This window comes from Capra hircus, chromosome 17 (assembly GCF_001704415.2).
Source record: "Capra hircus breed San Clemente chromosome 17, ASM170441v1, whole genome shotgun sequence".
NCBI lineage: Eukaryota > Metazoa > Chordata > Mammalia > Artiodactyla > Bovidae > Capra > Capra hircus.
Window position 1 is genome coordinate 2,098,431 of NC_030824.1, and position 16,373 is coordinate 2,114,803.

General features: G+C 41.2%; 1 protein-coding gene across 1 annotated transcript in view; it reads right to left on the reverse strand.

The window, feature by feature from the left end:
• Positions 1-16,373, reverse strand: part of HORMAD2 (HORMA domain containing 2) — a 67,923-nt gene that overhangs the window by 34,655 nt on the left and 16,895 nt on the right. The window contains exons 4-8 of the mRNA XM_005691624.2: positions 15,981-16,044; positions 15,402-15,438; positions 12,531-12,551; positions 11,780-11,806; positions 2,214-2,281 (exon numbers count right to left, since the gene is read on the reverse strand). Of these exons, the coding sequence (XP_005691681.1) occupies positions 2,214-2,281; positions 11,780-11,806; positions 12,531-12,551; positions 15,402-15,438; positions 15,981-16,044 (217 nt within the window). The remainder of the gene's footprint in view (positions 1-2,213; positions 2,282-11,779; positions 11,807-12,530; positions 12,552-15,401; positions 15,439-15,980; positions 16,045-16,373) is intronic.

Here is a 16,373-nt window from a genome sequence, read left to right on the forward strand (position 1 = left end):
CCTGTGCATTTGTGTATGCTGTTCACTCTGCTTACACTGAGCTTTCCCACTTGTCTCCCTGACACTCACGTGTCATCTCTTCAGGAGGTCTTCTCTGGCCGTGCCCACCCCGCACCCCCATGTATAACCGTATGTGCCCTCTAGACTGAGTGGCTGTATTTTTCATCTCCACAGTACTAAGTTTGGTGCCCAACCCCAGTAAGTACTCAATAAACATTTGTTTTATTGAGTGAATGAACAAATTGGGCTAAATTACCTTCCAACTCTAAACATTTTTTATTTCTCTCCAAAAATTTCCCCCCGATTAGTCTCACATTTGAGTAGTTTCCAGGAAGGACTATGACTGCAATATATTTGTACAATGCCTTTCACGTAGTAAGTACGCAATACTGAAAAATAATCCTTAGTAATTGAACTACTAGAGGTAGTGTGAATTCATAAAACAAACATTATTAAGTAAACACATTTGCTCCTTTTTCAGTTTTGAACAACTTAAAGTTTTGTCTGCCAGGATCTAGCCAGCTTGAAATAAGTAACCAGAGGGAAGGGTGATAGCCATGAAGTCCATGGGCTCCTCCAGTATACATCACAGTCATGAGACCATCTCATGTAAAATCATATTCAAGGCTTCCTTGAACTGTTTTTTAAAAGGAAAACCATCTTTACTATGTAAGAGGTGATAAGGTAATTTTGTATAAACAGTCACCCAAACCAAGGCCCAGCTTGGGTCTAGTATGCATTACCGTCTCTTCCCCTGAGTAGCAGGAAGATTTGGCCATTCCTGTTATACTGCTCACCTCTAGATATACGCGCCTTCACGACAAGAGAGACTAAGCTGGTTGTCAGTGGCACTTAGGTCTGAATTTTAGAGAGCAGGAGGCAGCTGCTTCATGTAGGAGAATAGACATGGAAGCTCTGAGCACTGTGCGGCAGCACACAGATGGCAGCTGAGGATGTTAGTGCCTCGGTTCTCATTCCTAGAACCTACTTCCTCTTCACAGCCTAGTGCTGTCTGGAGAGCTTACAAGGGAGAAGATTGTAAGGGTATGAATCTTGGAGAGAAGCTGTAAAGCTTGTAGTGAGTGATGAGAGAACTCATCGTATGGAAAACTGAGACTGAGGCCACATTTCTCTTCAGAGTCATTCCTTTCAGAGAGACTCCTGCCTCTGAGGTGGAGCTCTCTGCCACCCAGGACTTTCCTCCATCCTCCACCCACCCCGCTTCTATTCCATCTCATTAGGCATACTCAGCTCTATCTGAATCCAAAAGCTGGGAGGGGAATAAAACATCTCCATACGAGCTGAGGACCTTCTGAAGCGACTGTCCTTGTCCTTGCTGTTCAATCCACTAGTGTATCTAAAACTTAAAAATTTAGGCTTGACAGGAAAACGCAGTGCTCTCTAGTCTTTTCCATACAAGGATACAATATAGATGGTTATATTCATATGGCATATGGGGGTAAGCAGATGAGAATATTTGTGTCTACAGGTAAATAGAGCAGGGGCTTCGCCTATCCCAGTCCCCATCTGGCTGTTCTGAGGGTAGAAAGGATTGCTTTCTTGGCATAGCAATTCAGAAGCTTCGGGTTAGTGGTTAGATAGAGCCTCACAGAGTTCTTCAATCAACACCACATGCACAGCCCCATCAATATAATCCCTACTGCTGTGCTACCCACCAGCCACCATAAACACCACCACCATCACCACCGTGACCACTTGGTACCGTGTACTGTGTGCTTCTTACCTGCCAGGGACGGGAAAAGCTTTACCTATGCATTATAATTTAACAATCACAGCAACCACATGAAGTAGATATTATTAATTCCACAGTGCGGATGAGAATGCTAACATCTGGGGAGGCTGAATATTCTGTCCAAAATTATATGACCAGAAATGTCAGAGCTGGGGATCCAAGCTAGATCTTTCTGCCTTAAGAATTAGGACTCTTGACCACTAAACTTAACTGCCTTTAGACCTACTAATATCACCTACAAGGAGAAGAGGGAAAGAAGCAAAGGAAGCCTCTTCTCCCACCACCTTCATCCACGGATTTCAGAAATTTAAACAATTATTACATTCCCTTTTTATAATAGCAAGTTTTTTGTAAGATTATTGGGGAGGTTACAAGGAAGAATAAGGCCTATCTCTGGCTTCAAGAGGTATATGTCTACCTCAATCCTATGTATTTCTTATGTTCATTAAACAGATTCTACCTGTCAAAATCCATAGTGGCGCCTTCTTGTGTGTATTTGAATTTGAACTGGTATATCTCAGTCACTTTCTAGAAATATCAAAGGGAAGAAAGAAAGAAATCACTTTCAGAAACTCTCTGGATTTTCTTATCTAGTAACAGGTGTTACTCGCCAGGTGTTACAGGTGTCTGCTTATCTAGCAACAGCATATGCCTTCACTGTTGACCGTCTATACCTCCCACATACCTGTTTGTTTTATAGCATGACATTATTCAGGAGTGATAGCTCCAGATACAAAGCTAACAGTTTTTCTCCTCCAAGCTAAAAATGAGTTAGATGGCATAGTCTATTGTTACTGCTTTAAAGCTGGAGAAACTAAAGTCCAGAGGCAAGTGTCTGACCTGGCTTTGGTCAGTAACAGTGGAACCAGCTAAGAAACCACTCATTCATGGAACAGATATTTACTGAACGTCTACTTTGGGTCAGGCACTGGAGTCACTGTGGTGAACGTGACAGAAAAGGTCCCTGTTTTTCCTGAGTATACAGACTGGTGGGAGAAATCAGTAAATAAGTAAACAAATAACAATTTCAGGTAGGAATAGTGCTGTGGACAATATGAAGCACAGCCTGTGACAGAGGGCGGAAGGGCGAGGTGCTGACTGGGTTGGGAAGGGCCAAGGAAGCCCTCGCTAATGAGGTGATGTTTGAGCTGAGCCTCCCTGACAACGGTCAGTCCTGCGCAGATGTGGGGGAAGGCGGGGCACCCCAGGCAGAAGAAACAGCGAGGCTAACGCTCTAGAGGAGGAAAGGAAGCCTCCTTCAGGATTACAGAGGAGGCCAAGTGGCCGATGATGAGTGAGCAAAGGGGAGAGTGTAGGAGATGAGGTTGTAGAGGAAGTTGTGCTGCCTTGTAACTTGGACTTTATTCCAAGTAAACAGGAAGTGAATGGTGAGTGGTATTAAGCATGGGAGTGATTTACATTTTTTTAAAGATCACCTTGGCTATTTTAGGAGTTCAGAGAAGTGGGAACCATGAGAGTAATTAAGATGGTAGTAATTCAGGGAAGACTACAATGGCAGCAGGTAAACTAGAAAATTCTGAAAAAGAACCAGAGTCTGTGGTATCAGATCTTTTTTTTCTTTAACTTTCGTGATCTTGCACTAAAAACTAGAAACCACTGCTATCTGCTAGCTATAAACAGAGACAAACATAAATAAATAAGCTAGAAATAGAGAGGGACAGATTTCCTCATGAGAGATGTAGTCCATTTAAAATAAAATGATCGCCTAGCAGTTGAAGCTAACATTTGACCCAGATACACACACAGTTGACTCTTGAACAACACAGGTTTGAAGCATGCAGCCCCACTTAAACATGGATTTTTTTTCGATAGTAAATACTACAGCTGTATGTGATACGTGATTGTTGAATCCAGAGGACGCAGAACCAAGGATACAGAGGAACTCTGTGCAAGGAGGGCCTGCCATGAACTACGCATGGCCTTCCCCTGCATGGGGCCGCCACCCCAACCCCTTCCTTGCTAGAGAGTCAACAGCAATCTATCCACAGAGCTGGAGAAGGTGCTGAAGACAGACAGGCAAAGGCTGTGAGTTTAAGTCAGAACACAAAAAGACTCTTCCTTCATCATTTCAGTGTTTTGTTCCTTGACAGTGTGGGAATGGGAATGTTAGATTGATGAGGAAAAAATCACAACGTTCTTGTTCAGTTCATTCAGTCGCTCAGTCGTGTCCGACTCTTTGCGACCCCATGAATCGCAGCACGCCAGGCCTCCCTGTCCATCACCAACTCCCGGAGTTCACTCAGACTCACATCCATCGAGTCCGTGATGCCATCCAGCCATCTCATCCTTTGTCGTCCCCTTCTCCTCCTGCCCCCAATCCCTCCCAGCATCAGAGTCTTTTCCAAATGAGTCAACTCTTCGCATGAGGTAGCCAAAGTACTGGAGCTTCAGCTTTAGCATCATTCCTTCCAAAGAAATCCCAGGGCTGATCTCCTTCAGAATGGACTGGTTGGATCTCCTTGTAGGCCAAGGGACTCTCCAGAGTCTTTTCCAACACCACAGTTCAAAAGCATCAATTCTTCAGCGCTCAGCCTTCTTCACAGTCCAACTCTCACATCCATACATGACCACTGGAAAAACCATAGCCTTGACTAGACGGACCTTAGTCGGCAAGGTAATGTCTCTGCTTTTGAATATGCTGTCTAGGTTGGTCATAACTTTTCTTCAAGGAGTAAGCGTCTTTTAATTTCATGGCTGCAGTCACCATCTCCAGTGATTTTGGAGCCCCCCAAAAATAAAGTCTGACACTGTTTCCACTGTTTCCCCATCTACTTCCCATGAAGTGATGGGACCGGATGCCATGATCTTCATTTTCTGAATGTTGAGCTTTAAGCCAACTTTTTTGCTTTCCTCTTTCACTTTCATCAAGAGGCTTTTTATTCCTCTTCACTTTCTGCCATAAGGGTGGTGTCATCTGCATATCTGAGGTTATTGATATTTCTCCCAGCAATCTTGATTCTAGCTTGTGTTTCTTCCAGTCCAGCGTTTCTCATGATGTACTCTGCATATAAGTTAAATAAGCAGGGTGACAATATACAGCCTTGATGTACTCCTTTTCCTATTTGGAACCAGTCTCTTGTTCCATGTCCAGTTCTAACTGTTGCTTCCTGACCTGCATACAGATTTCTCAAGAGGCAGGTCAGGTGGTCTGGGATTCCCATCTCTTTCAGAATTTTCCACAATTTATTGTGATCCACACAGTCAAAGGCTTTGGCATAGTCAATAAAGCAGAAATAGATGTTTTTCTGGAACTCTCTTGCTTTTTCCATTATCCAGTGCATGTTGGCAGTTTGATCTCTGGTTCCTCTGCCTTTTCTAAAACCAGCTTGAACATCAGGGAGTTCACAGTTCATGTACTGCTGAAGCCTGGCTTGGAGAATTTTGAGCATTACTTTACTAGTGTGTGAGATGAGTGCAACTGTGCAGTAGTTTGAGCATTCTTTGGCATTGCCCTTCTTGGGAATCGGAATGAAAACTGACCTTTTCCAGTCCTGTGGCCACTGCTGAGTTTTCCAAATTTGCTGGCATACTGAGTGCAGCACTTTGACAGCATCATCTTTCAGGATTTGAAATAGCTCAACTGGAATTCCATCACCTCCACTAGCTTTGTTCATAGTGATGCTTTCTAAGGCCCACTTGACTTCACATTCCAAGATGTCTGGCTCTAGATTAATGATCACATCATGATTATCTGGGTCATGAAGATCTTTTTTGTACAGTTCTTCTGTGTATTCTTGCCACCTCTTCTTAATATCTTCTGCTTCTGTTAGATCCATACCATTTCTGTCCTTTATCGAGCCCATCTTTGCATGAAATGTTCCCTTGGTATCTCTAATTTTCTTGAAGAGATCTCTAGTCTTTCCCATTCTGTTGTTTTCCTCTATTTCTTTGCATTGATCGCTGAAGAAGGCCTTCTCATCTCTTCTTGCTATTCTTTGGAACTCTGCATTCAGATGCTTATATCTTTCCTTTCCTCCTTTGCTTTTTGCCTCTCTTCTTTTCACAGCTATTTGTAAGGCCTCCCCAGACAGCCATTTTGCTTTTTTGCATTTCTTTTTCTTGGGGACGGTCTTGATCCCTGTCTCCTGTACAATGTCACGAACCTCATTCCATAGTTCATCAGGCACTTTATCCATCAGATCTAGGCCCTTAAATCTATTTCTCACTTCCACTGTATAATCATAAGGGATGTGATTTAGGTCATACCTGAATGGTCTAGTGGTTTTCCCTACTTTCTTCAATTTGAGTCTGAATTTGGTAATAAGGAGTTCATGATCTGAGCCACAGTCAGCTCCTGGTCTTGTTTTTGTTGACTGTATAGAGCTTCTCCATCTTTGGCTGCAAAGAATATAATCAATCTGATTTCAGTGTTGACCATCTGGTGATGTCCATGTGTAGAGTCCTCTCTTGTGTTGTTGGAAGAGGGTGTTTGCTATGACCAGTGCATTTTCTTGGCAAAACTCTTTTAGTCTTTGCCCTGCTTCATTCTGCATTCCAAGGCCAAATTTGCCTGTTACTCCAGGTGTTTCTTGACTTTCTACTTTAGCATTCCAGTCCCCTATAATGAAAAGGACATCTTTTTTGGGTGTTAGTTCTAAAAGATCTTGTAGGTCCTCATAAAACCATTCAACTTCAGCTTCTTAAGCGTTACTGGTTAGGGCATAGACTTGGATTACTGTGATATTGAATGGTTTGCCTTGGAGACGAATAGAGATCATTCTATCGTTTTTGAGATTGCATCCAAGTACTGCATTTCGGACTCTCTTGTTGACCATGATGGCTACTCCATTTCTTCTGAGGGATTCCTGCCCACAGTACTAGATATAATGGTCATCTGAGTTAAATTCACCCATTCCAGTCCATTTTAGTTTGCTGATTCCTAGAATGTCGACATTCACCCTTGCCATCTCTTGTTTGACCACTTCCAATTTGCCTTGATTCACGGACCTGATATTCCAGGTTCCTATACAATATTGCTTTTTACAGCATTGGATCTTGTTTCTATCACCAGTCACATCCACAACTGGGTACTGTTTTTGCTTTGGCTCCATCCCTTCATTCTTTCTGGGGTTATTTCTCCACTGACCTCCAGTAGCATATTGGGCACCTAATGACCTGGGGAGTTCCTCTTTCAGTATCCTATCATTTTCCCTTTTCATACTGTTCGTGGGGTTCTCAAGGCAAGAATACTGAAGTGGCTTGCCATTCCCTTCTCCAGTGGATGTTCTTGTTACCTGTTTCTATCTGATATTTGGTGTCCCATTAATCAAAGTCAGCGGGTTCTGGGGATACTGGCTCATGCTGCTTACATTATTAAAAGACTAATTTGTAATGGAGTTAATTTTAAGAGAAAAAAATTTTTCTAGCAAAACAATCTATGTGAGAAATTAAACCAAGATCAGAAGGCTGCTTCGAGAGTCCAGTAGGAGAGACGTATGAGACCGGAGGAGCCTACGGCAACAGGTTTCCTCCAGACAGGCTAGATACACAACACCCTTCTTCGTGGATGAGGGTGTAGTTGCTCTGTCAGGTAAACAATGCCTGTTCGTCCTGCCCGCCCATGTTTCCCAACCAGCTCTAGCTTTTTGATGCTCCAAGCTATCTTTTAATTGTATCAAGAGTAGATCCTGTAGTGGTTGATAAAAAATTGATACTTTCTTATTTGGTCTGTAGGGCAACTGATAAAAGAGGCATGTTTGTAATTGTTTTACACTGTGTGTGTTAGTTGTGTCTGATTCTTTGCGACCCCAGGGACTGCAGCCCACCAGGCTGCATGGAATTCTAGCTCCATGGAATTCTCCAGGCAAGAATACTAGAGTGTGTAGCCATTCCCTTCTCCAGGGGATCTTCCTGACCCAGGAATTGAACCCAGGTCTCCTGCATCACAGGCAGACTACTGTGAGCCACCAGGGAAGTCCAACTGTTTTACAGAAGATGCTCATCCTTAATAACTTCAATCTGTGTCTGATTGATCAAAGAAGGTTTATTTACAGCAGGCACTAGTCTCTTCTTAACACCTCATAAAACATTCTCCTGCTTTTCAGATTAATGTGTTGCCTAATAAAGATGAGCCTTTAAGCTGCTTACCAATGGTTTCTATTAATCATACTGAATGTATCCACATGGACCAGAACAACAGCAACATATACAGCCTTTCATTCTCCCTCCATGTTCCACCCCACTGGCAAGACTTCAGGCCTGTCTCCAAAGCACATCCCCAGGCCATCTGGTTCTCTTCACCTCCATTCTCTTCACCCCATCCAAGCCAAGACCAGCTCTTTCCATCTGATCTGCTTGCTTCCAAACTATTCCTCCTCCTCCAAATTCATTCTCTGTTCTATGGCCAAAAAGAGTTTGGAAAATGCAAATCAGACCGTGTTGCTCCTTTGTTAATGGTTTCCCACTGCCCTCAGGATACAATCCGGTTTACTTTGGTCCACTGGCCTGACTCATCTGTGCCCTGCCAACCTCTCTGACCTTCTCTCTTGCCTCTTCCTTCCACCCCACTCACCCAGCTCCAGGCCCAAGATGCCTTCCTGCCTTCAGGCCTTCAGACAACTGCCCTCTGGGGTATGTTGTCTCCAGTTGATGATAGTAATCATGCTACTTGGGCACTTCCCTAAATGCTCTGCTGCTGCTAAGTCACGTCAGTCGTGTCCAACTCTGCATGACCCCATAGACGGCAGCCCACCAGGCTCCCCCGTCCCTGGGATTCTCCAGGCAAGAGCACTGGAGTGGACCTACATCTGTTCATTTATACATAGCCAGACTGGGAGCAGGCACGACACCATTACAGATGAAGCTAGTGAGCAGCAGAGCTGGGATCTGGCTCTGACATCTGCAGTGTTAACTCCTGTATTGTTATGCCAGTCCCATGCTGTTGCCTTTCACAAGCCTGCACAGGGCGGCTCTTCTGGCCACTGAGTCTCAGCTCAAACAGTGGCCCCTCAGGGAGACCTTCCAGGGACTGCTCTCCAATCTTTTTTCCTCCATTCCCACTTGGCATTCTCCAGCATACCACCTTCTTTTATTTTCATAGCTTTATGATGTATCTGAAACTGTTGCTAACTTTTGTTTACTTGTTTCTTTTTTATCCTCCTTCATAAGCTTAATGTAAGCTTCCGACAGCAGGGACCTTGTCTATCCCATTAATTCCTGTGTGTCACACATAAGTGGAACCTAATTAATACTTGCTGAATGAATAAATAGTCAGCCAGGATAGAGTTCACGCTCAATTGGATTTCATCTTACAGAATTAAAAAAGTCTCCAAAAGTATATTGTGGCTAGAAACAGGGACCCTCTGTATTTCAGTTCCTGAAATGATCTATTAAAAGTGGTGTTGACCACCTCTAATAGTCCCAAAGAAAACCAGATGGCGAAATGGCAAGATCTGTGTTGTGGTGTCAGTCGTGTCCGACTCTGCAACTCCATGGACTGCAGCATGCCATGCTTTCCTGTCCTTCACCATCTCCTGGAGTTCGCTCACATTCATGTCCATTGGGTCGGTGATGCCATCCAACCATCTCATCCTCTGTCACCCCCTTTTCCTCCTGCCCTCAATCCTTCCCAGCATCAGGGTCTGTTCCAACGAGCCGGCTCTTCACATCAGGTGGCCAGAGTATTGGAGCTTCAGATTAAGCATCAGTCATTCTAATGGATATTCAGGGTTGATTTCCTTTAAGATTGACTGGTTGGATCTCCGTGCAGTCCAAGGGACTCCCAAGAGCCTTCTCCAACACCACAATCTAAAGCATCAGTTCTTTGGCGCTCAATCTTCTTTATGGTCCAACTCTCATATCCATACATGACTACTGGAAAAACCATAGCTTTGACCAGACGGACCTTTGTTGGCAAAGTGGTGTCTCTGCTTTTTATACTCTCTAGGTTTGTCACAGCGTTTCTTCCAAGGAACAAGCGTCTTTTATTAAAACACAGTAATTCTTTATGGGTCTAGCATGTGTTAGGTTACACATCTTATTAACACCTTCCACCCATTCCACAGCATGCATCTGCAGGAAAGCTACACTGTCCCTCTTCACTGCTCTAGTTACTTTTGTCAGTTCATCTTTCTTGAGATGGAGCAACCAGGACAAAACCTCAGGTACAGAAGCACCACAGCTTTGTGTAATGCCCCAAACTCCGCGGGTCTCTGGACAGAATAAGCACACTTGTTTAAGCCAGAGGCTCTCAGCTGGTGTACCACGACAGCTCTTCACAGGAGCACTGCAAATTTCAGTCCATGTGTAACGTGCTTTTTTGCTTCAGGTAAATATTAATGTTGTTATTATTTGTGTGATTCTGCTTAAGGGAGGCTACGCTTCTACCAATATGAGTTAAGAAACATGGCACCATATTAGATAAGACTGTTCATGTGAGAATGTTGTTTTGAGAGCATATAATAGAGTGAGATCAAAGATGTAAATAGTTCTCTCAGTGTCTTGATGCTAAAGAGCAATCATGAAACAGTGTAACCCATGGATACTCTCCAGCTATGAGCATCGCTGTGCCATAGTTATACCATAATTATTGCTGAGATGTGTGGAGTCTTTTTGAGTCTTTTAATCCTCTTAAACATGCCACCAAATTATCTAGTAATCAAAAGTGTTCCATGAACACAGAGGTTAGGGATCATTGCTATAGGAAACAATATGTAAGAGTTCAGAATATTTTTTCTGGGTCATAAATGATGGCTTAGAACTTATCATATAATAAGCTGATTTTGCTTTCTAACTTTATTATATATATTGCCTACATCAAATTTCATTTAAGTTTTCTTCCCACTCCGTGATATTTTTCTGTAGATAAGCCCAATTTCCTAAGCATTGTACTACCTCAAAAAGCCTCAAAAAATTTCAGACCAGGAGTTTGGCATGCAGAAAAAAACTTAGTAATTTATTGCATGAAGGAAATGACCAATTTATTAACAACTTATTGGAGACCTTACTTTGGGAAACTTTTCAAATGTACTGGAAAAACCCCTGAAAACTAAACTAGAGATAGAGATATACAGAGGTAGCTTGGGCACTGAGGAATTGTTACCCACCTGCACGCACCAGTTTTCTCGGCCTTGCTCAAACAGCTATTTATAATCTTGCCAAAGAGTGAATAGTAAAGGCTAAAAAAATGCTCAGCTTAGCTGTGAAGGTCACCATTTAGGCTAAATTCATAGGCTTAGGGAAAGAAAATTGAAAGCAAGGAAAGGGGAAGAGGAAAGAAAGCTGAGGGGAAAATAGAGGTCAGAATGAGAAGAAAGGAGGAAGGGCATCTCCCTCTGTTCCTGGGCTGTGACCTTGGCTGCTGTTCAAAGCAGCACAGGTAACCACTGTGTACTCAGTACATTGACAGTCACTCTGGGGGATGAAAAGAAGACCAGACCCTTGTCCTCGAGAATTCACAGTCTGGCTAGGAAGATAAAGTAATCTATAGGAATCAAGAGTGTTGAATTGTGAGGTCCTACTGGGAAAGGGAATTCAGAGAAGGAAGAACTTAGTGTGAACAAAATAATCAAAGAGGCTCTCATGGAAGTTTCAGACACAAGTTGGCGTGTTGAGGATGAATAGGATTCAATAAGCATAGGGAAGAAATTTACAGAGAGAAGGAAAAAGGTATGGCTTGGAAATCTATGAGAAGGTCAGAGCGGGAGAATTCAGTTAGTCTTTAAAAAAAAAAAGGTTTAGCATTTTTATGCCCCAAAGGCCACAAATAGAAAGGATTCAGCATCAGTCAAAATGAAAAGGAAATGCGGTCTTCATAAATCAGATTCTCACCGTTAAGGTGTTAGGGAATAGGCTTCGGTTCCACTCAATGTTTTTCTCCCAGTACTGCTAGGTAGTTTTTTTAAACCGCATAATAAAGAATTGGTGACATTTATAATAAAACACACAGAAACAGCTCACTATGAGTTACTTTGCTCATTTGGTAGTCTAGTGACATAATCTATGGCCTCAACTCAGGTAAACATATTTAAATATACATACACTGCCCATCTCTCTCTGTGTTCTTACCTCAGGTTCCTTGGGATTTGTGTAAAGCTATTTAAGGAAAAATAAACAGCATTTAATTTCTGAAACTAGATTACTCCTCACAGAATACATTTGCTATGTGAAGAGTTCAGTTTGTGCTATATTAATTGAGTACTAAAATACATATGTGCATAGATTATATATATCTTGAGATATACATTTCAAGCTAGAGGTGGAATAAGCTCTAATTTTGTGAACATAGAGAGGCTTTAGAGTATTCCATGAACATTGACTATAAGGAAATTGATAGCCAGGTATTTTATAATTACTGTAGCTGAGCTACAAATAAATTCTAAAAAATTGGTTATGGTTTTAAATTTTTAAAATAATTTATACATCCAAGACTCTCAGTAGTATTGTCTCATATTTTCCTTCTGTTCTTAATGACATATACCATGCTATACCCAGCAGTATACAAAACTTCAGAAAAGTCTGCAACACTTCAAAAACAAGGAACTTTGAGTCTGTAAAGTAACTCAGAAAATGAAATCCTGATAGCTAGTAGATAGAACAGATAGTATATCCTATATATTTCCTCAGTTATTATAATATGCCAAAGAAATATATAGACTATGACATTTTAGTAAAAGTTCTGATAGTTTTTTTTAATTCCAAAATGTCATAGGACAGACAATGAAATTCAGGGAGGATGGGACAGAGTACACAGTTGAACCTTTCACTTGCCAAAAGACAATGAAGCAGAGACACAGGCTTAGTTTAAATGTGTACTCACTGTTAGTACTGCCATGTGTAGCTGTAAGAGAAGAGAAAACTGTTGTTACTGCACACTTGCACCTGTGTTATTGTTTTTTTCAATAAAGTCTAGTTAAACTATGACATCAAAGATGTTCCAAAAATTTGGGTAGAAAAAATATTCAAAAGGTCAGAGAAATGGATACTAATCCATTCATCCAAGTGAGTTCTGCTGGGGAGGGGAAGGATGAAAAAAAAAGATAACTATACTTATACATTCTAGTTTGGGAGGCAAAAGATACACAAAATAATTCATGATAAGAGTTAAGTATGCCATAAGCATCTCTAAAACATTTTGCCCTTGGAAAGGGATCTACTAGAGTTAAAAATCTGAAGTCTGATATGAGTTCTACAAAACCCCTGCCCTCCCTACGTATACATTTCAAATCAGATTCTCTCTGTTTGAAAGAATAACAGAATACATAGATACAGAGACAGAATCAAGTCTATCACAAACTTTTAAACACTGTGATACAGATGAGAAAATTTTTAGGACCATAACTTCGTATCAAATTATTCACCTATTTCACCCAAAGGACTAAAACTTTAGTGACGCTGTGTGGCCATTGTGGTTACTGCATACAGTTGATTTTAAGACTACCCAGTGAAACTCTAACTTACATTATTTAATTAATAGCTCATTCATTCATTCAAAAGTAGAAATGGCCCCTGATCTCAGGGAACATGTAGACCAGCAGGAGAGGACAGAAGAAAAAAACACACACACACACACATAGGTACATCATCACAAGTGTGTTAATTGCTATGAAGCAGTTAGGTTGTGAACATTAAACAGATGGACAATCTAGGCTGGGAGAAGGGTGGCAGGGGGCCGGGGCTTGTCAAGGAAAGCCTTTCGGAGGAAGTAAATATTTAGGCTGGGACATGAAGGATAAATTGGAATTAGCCAGATAAAGGGTGTGGGGTAGGGAAGAAACTTTTGCAGGAAAAGTAACAATATGTACAAAGGTTAAAGGCACTCAGCATGTTCTAGAATCCTTGTGTGGCTTGAACTTGGTGAACAATGGTGAGATCGATGCCTTAGAAAGTGTGATCCCTAGGCCAGCAGTCTCAGCATCACGTGGAACTCGTCTGAAATGAAAATTCTCACACCAGAAATTTGGGGGTGGAACCTGGCAATGTGTGTTTTACCAGGCCCTCCAGGTGACTCTGATGCAAGCTAACATTTGAAAACTGCTGCCTTGGATTATTAACTTATTGAATTCTCAAACAACCCTGAGGTAGGTTCTAATATTACTGTAAAGAAACCCTAAGAGGTAGGTTACATGCCAATACACAGGAATTAAGTGGCAGAACTAAGATTCACTTCAGGCTGGCTTTTTCCAAGCCTTGAGCTCTTACCTACATGGCACTGCCCCTCAGTGACGGACACTCAAGAAATGTTGCTCAGTGAATGGACAGGAGAATGAATGAGTGCTGTTTGGTGTACTGATGATGGCCTTCTACCCCTCTCAACCCATCTAAATACTAAGGGCCTTCAAATCTCAGGAGTCACTTTCTCCCAGAGACTTCCCTCATGCCTCTCACTGGCTGTGATCCCGCCTTTCCCATACTTCCTTTGCACATGACCAGCATCTTGCCTTTGGCATTACATCACTTTCTAATGAATATCATGATTGTCTATACTTGTGATAAAGATGATTTTTTAAATAAAAATATCAAGCTGATATGAAAAAACTCAAAATTTCATAGCCCATCCTGGCACAGGTAGAGACCAATCAGAAAAGGTGCCAGCTTAGCCTTAGGCTGGGTTCCTGGAAGCTCCCCCTGAGCCAGCTGTCATCCTTTTAATTGCTAGGTTATGGAACAGTCTGGGGAGATCCAAGACTCCCCAGAGACTGGTGGGGTGAGGGGGAGGACACGGTGGGAGTCGTTTGGGGCCTCAGAGAAGCATTTATTTAGCACTGGATATAGAGTACTTCAGTATTTTAACAAAAGGTACAGCCACACCAGTGTGCACTAGCTGATCATCAGTTGTGCATATGAATGTCATTCATCTTCTGCCTTGGTCATAAGTTCTTTGTGTGAACAATCTCAAATCTGTTTTATTCTTGCATTCCTCAACCTCCCGGTCAGTGTTGAATAACTCATAAGTAATAAATGTTCAGTGAAAAAGGAAATGTATCAGTGCAACTAAATAATCCAATGTAAGGCTAACTCACCTTAAGTTTTCTTAACGGAATAGGAATTGAAAAGGGGTAAAAAGACACAGATGGGGAAAAGGAGGAAGCAGCGGTGCAAAGTTCATTTATTAAATTATCTCTTCCACTAGACTGGAGCTTCTAATTTTTATACCCTTCACAGCTGTCTTGGGCAGTGAGGAAAATCTAATGCACTTAAAATTCAGGCTGCATTTTTCAAAATTCAAGCTATAATACTAGCTATTTTGAGGGAACAGGTTATATACATGTGCCAAACATAGACAATGAAATAACTAACACAGAATAAAAATCAAGTATTCAATTCCACTTTTTCCTTTCATATCTGCACATTGCATCACCACGATTTTGAAGCAGCACAATGTGCTGAATGCCAGATTCTTGTCTCCCCTGTCCCACATCCTGTGGGTCTCTTCCAGTGACTTCAGAGGAAATTCTGTGGTCAAAAAGATACGCGTATGTAAAAGAGAAAACTGAGGGTGTCACTTCTAACTGATGTAAACGAGACATCAACAGGACAACAGAGACACAAAGTAAAAGAAGCTGGTTCATGAAGGTATATGTAGGAACTGGCGTACTGTTAAAACACAACAAAATAAAGGCTAAAATCTTCTTTTAAAGGGATAAAGGGTGAGTCTTTGATCCTGGTATAAATTTAAAGACGTTCTTACGTATCTCTTTTCCAAAGCATCAAAACAACCTTGAATCCTGTCAAGAAATAAATGCTTGATGTCAATCGGATCAGATGCAAAGTCAAAAAGAATCCCAAGTACAAAACTAATTTACTTTTTGCTTTGAAATACTTTAAGTTGATAACCACCTCACCTTTCACCCATTTAATCATTTTTTAGAAACTCCTAGTGTGTCTTAATGTATTAACAGTACTTATAATAAATAATACGTAAGCAATTTTGAGGTAGGGAATCACATCTTATTTTTCTTTTTGTATCCTGTAATGTTTAGCACACTGCCATGTATTTGATAAATAATCAAATTTGATTGATATTTTTCTTCCTTGTATAAAGTCTGTATTCTTAAAAAAAAAAAACAAAACTAAATCAGTACCTTCAAATAACATTGGATAATTGTTACACATTTCTAGGAAGTTGTAAAAAAAAAATACATGGAAAGAAAGAAAAGAAGAAGGCAACAGTTTTAAGGAAATGATCTTACCAAATAAAGTCTTATGGGTAATTTCAGCCATAATAAAAATAATGCTGTTCAACTTTGGTGGAATTTCAGTTACTTACCACTTGATAATATGCAGTGACCCAGGACATTTTTTATCTTCTCGGAGGATTTTTAAACTGAGGTCTACAAAAATAGAAACATAGTCTGCTGTACTAAAATTGTCCATGCTAAATAAGGGTATTTCCTTTCATGATTTTATTTATACCACGTACTTAGTTTTATAGCTTATAAAAACATTTTGAATCTCTAAATGTCTAATTTTAAAGCAAATCCTGTGTTGATGACTGGCTTAGTTCCCGTTTTTATTACAGATTAGCAGTCTCCTCTTCTACAGTGTACACAACTGAGGTGGTTGTGAGATCAATGTGTCACTTCTCTGCTTCTGCTGAATTTTAAGTTATCATGAGGTAGTACTGAGACCAGCTATATCAAGCAATTTAAAATATACACCT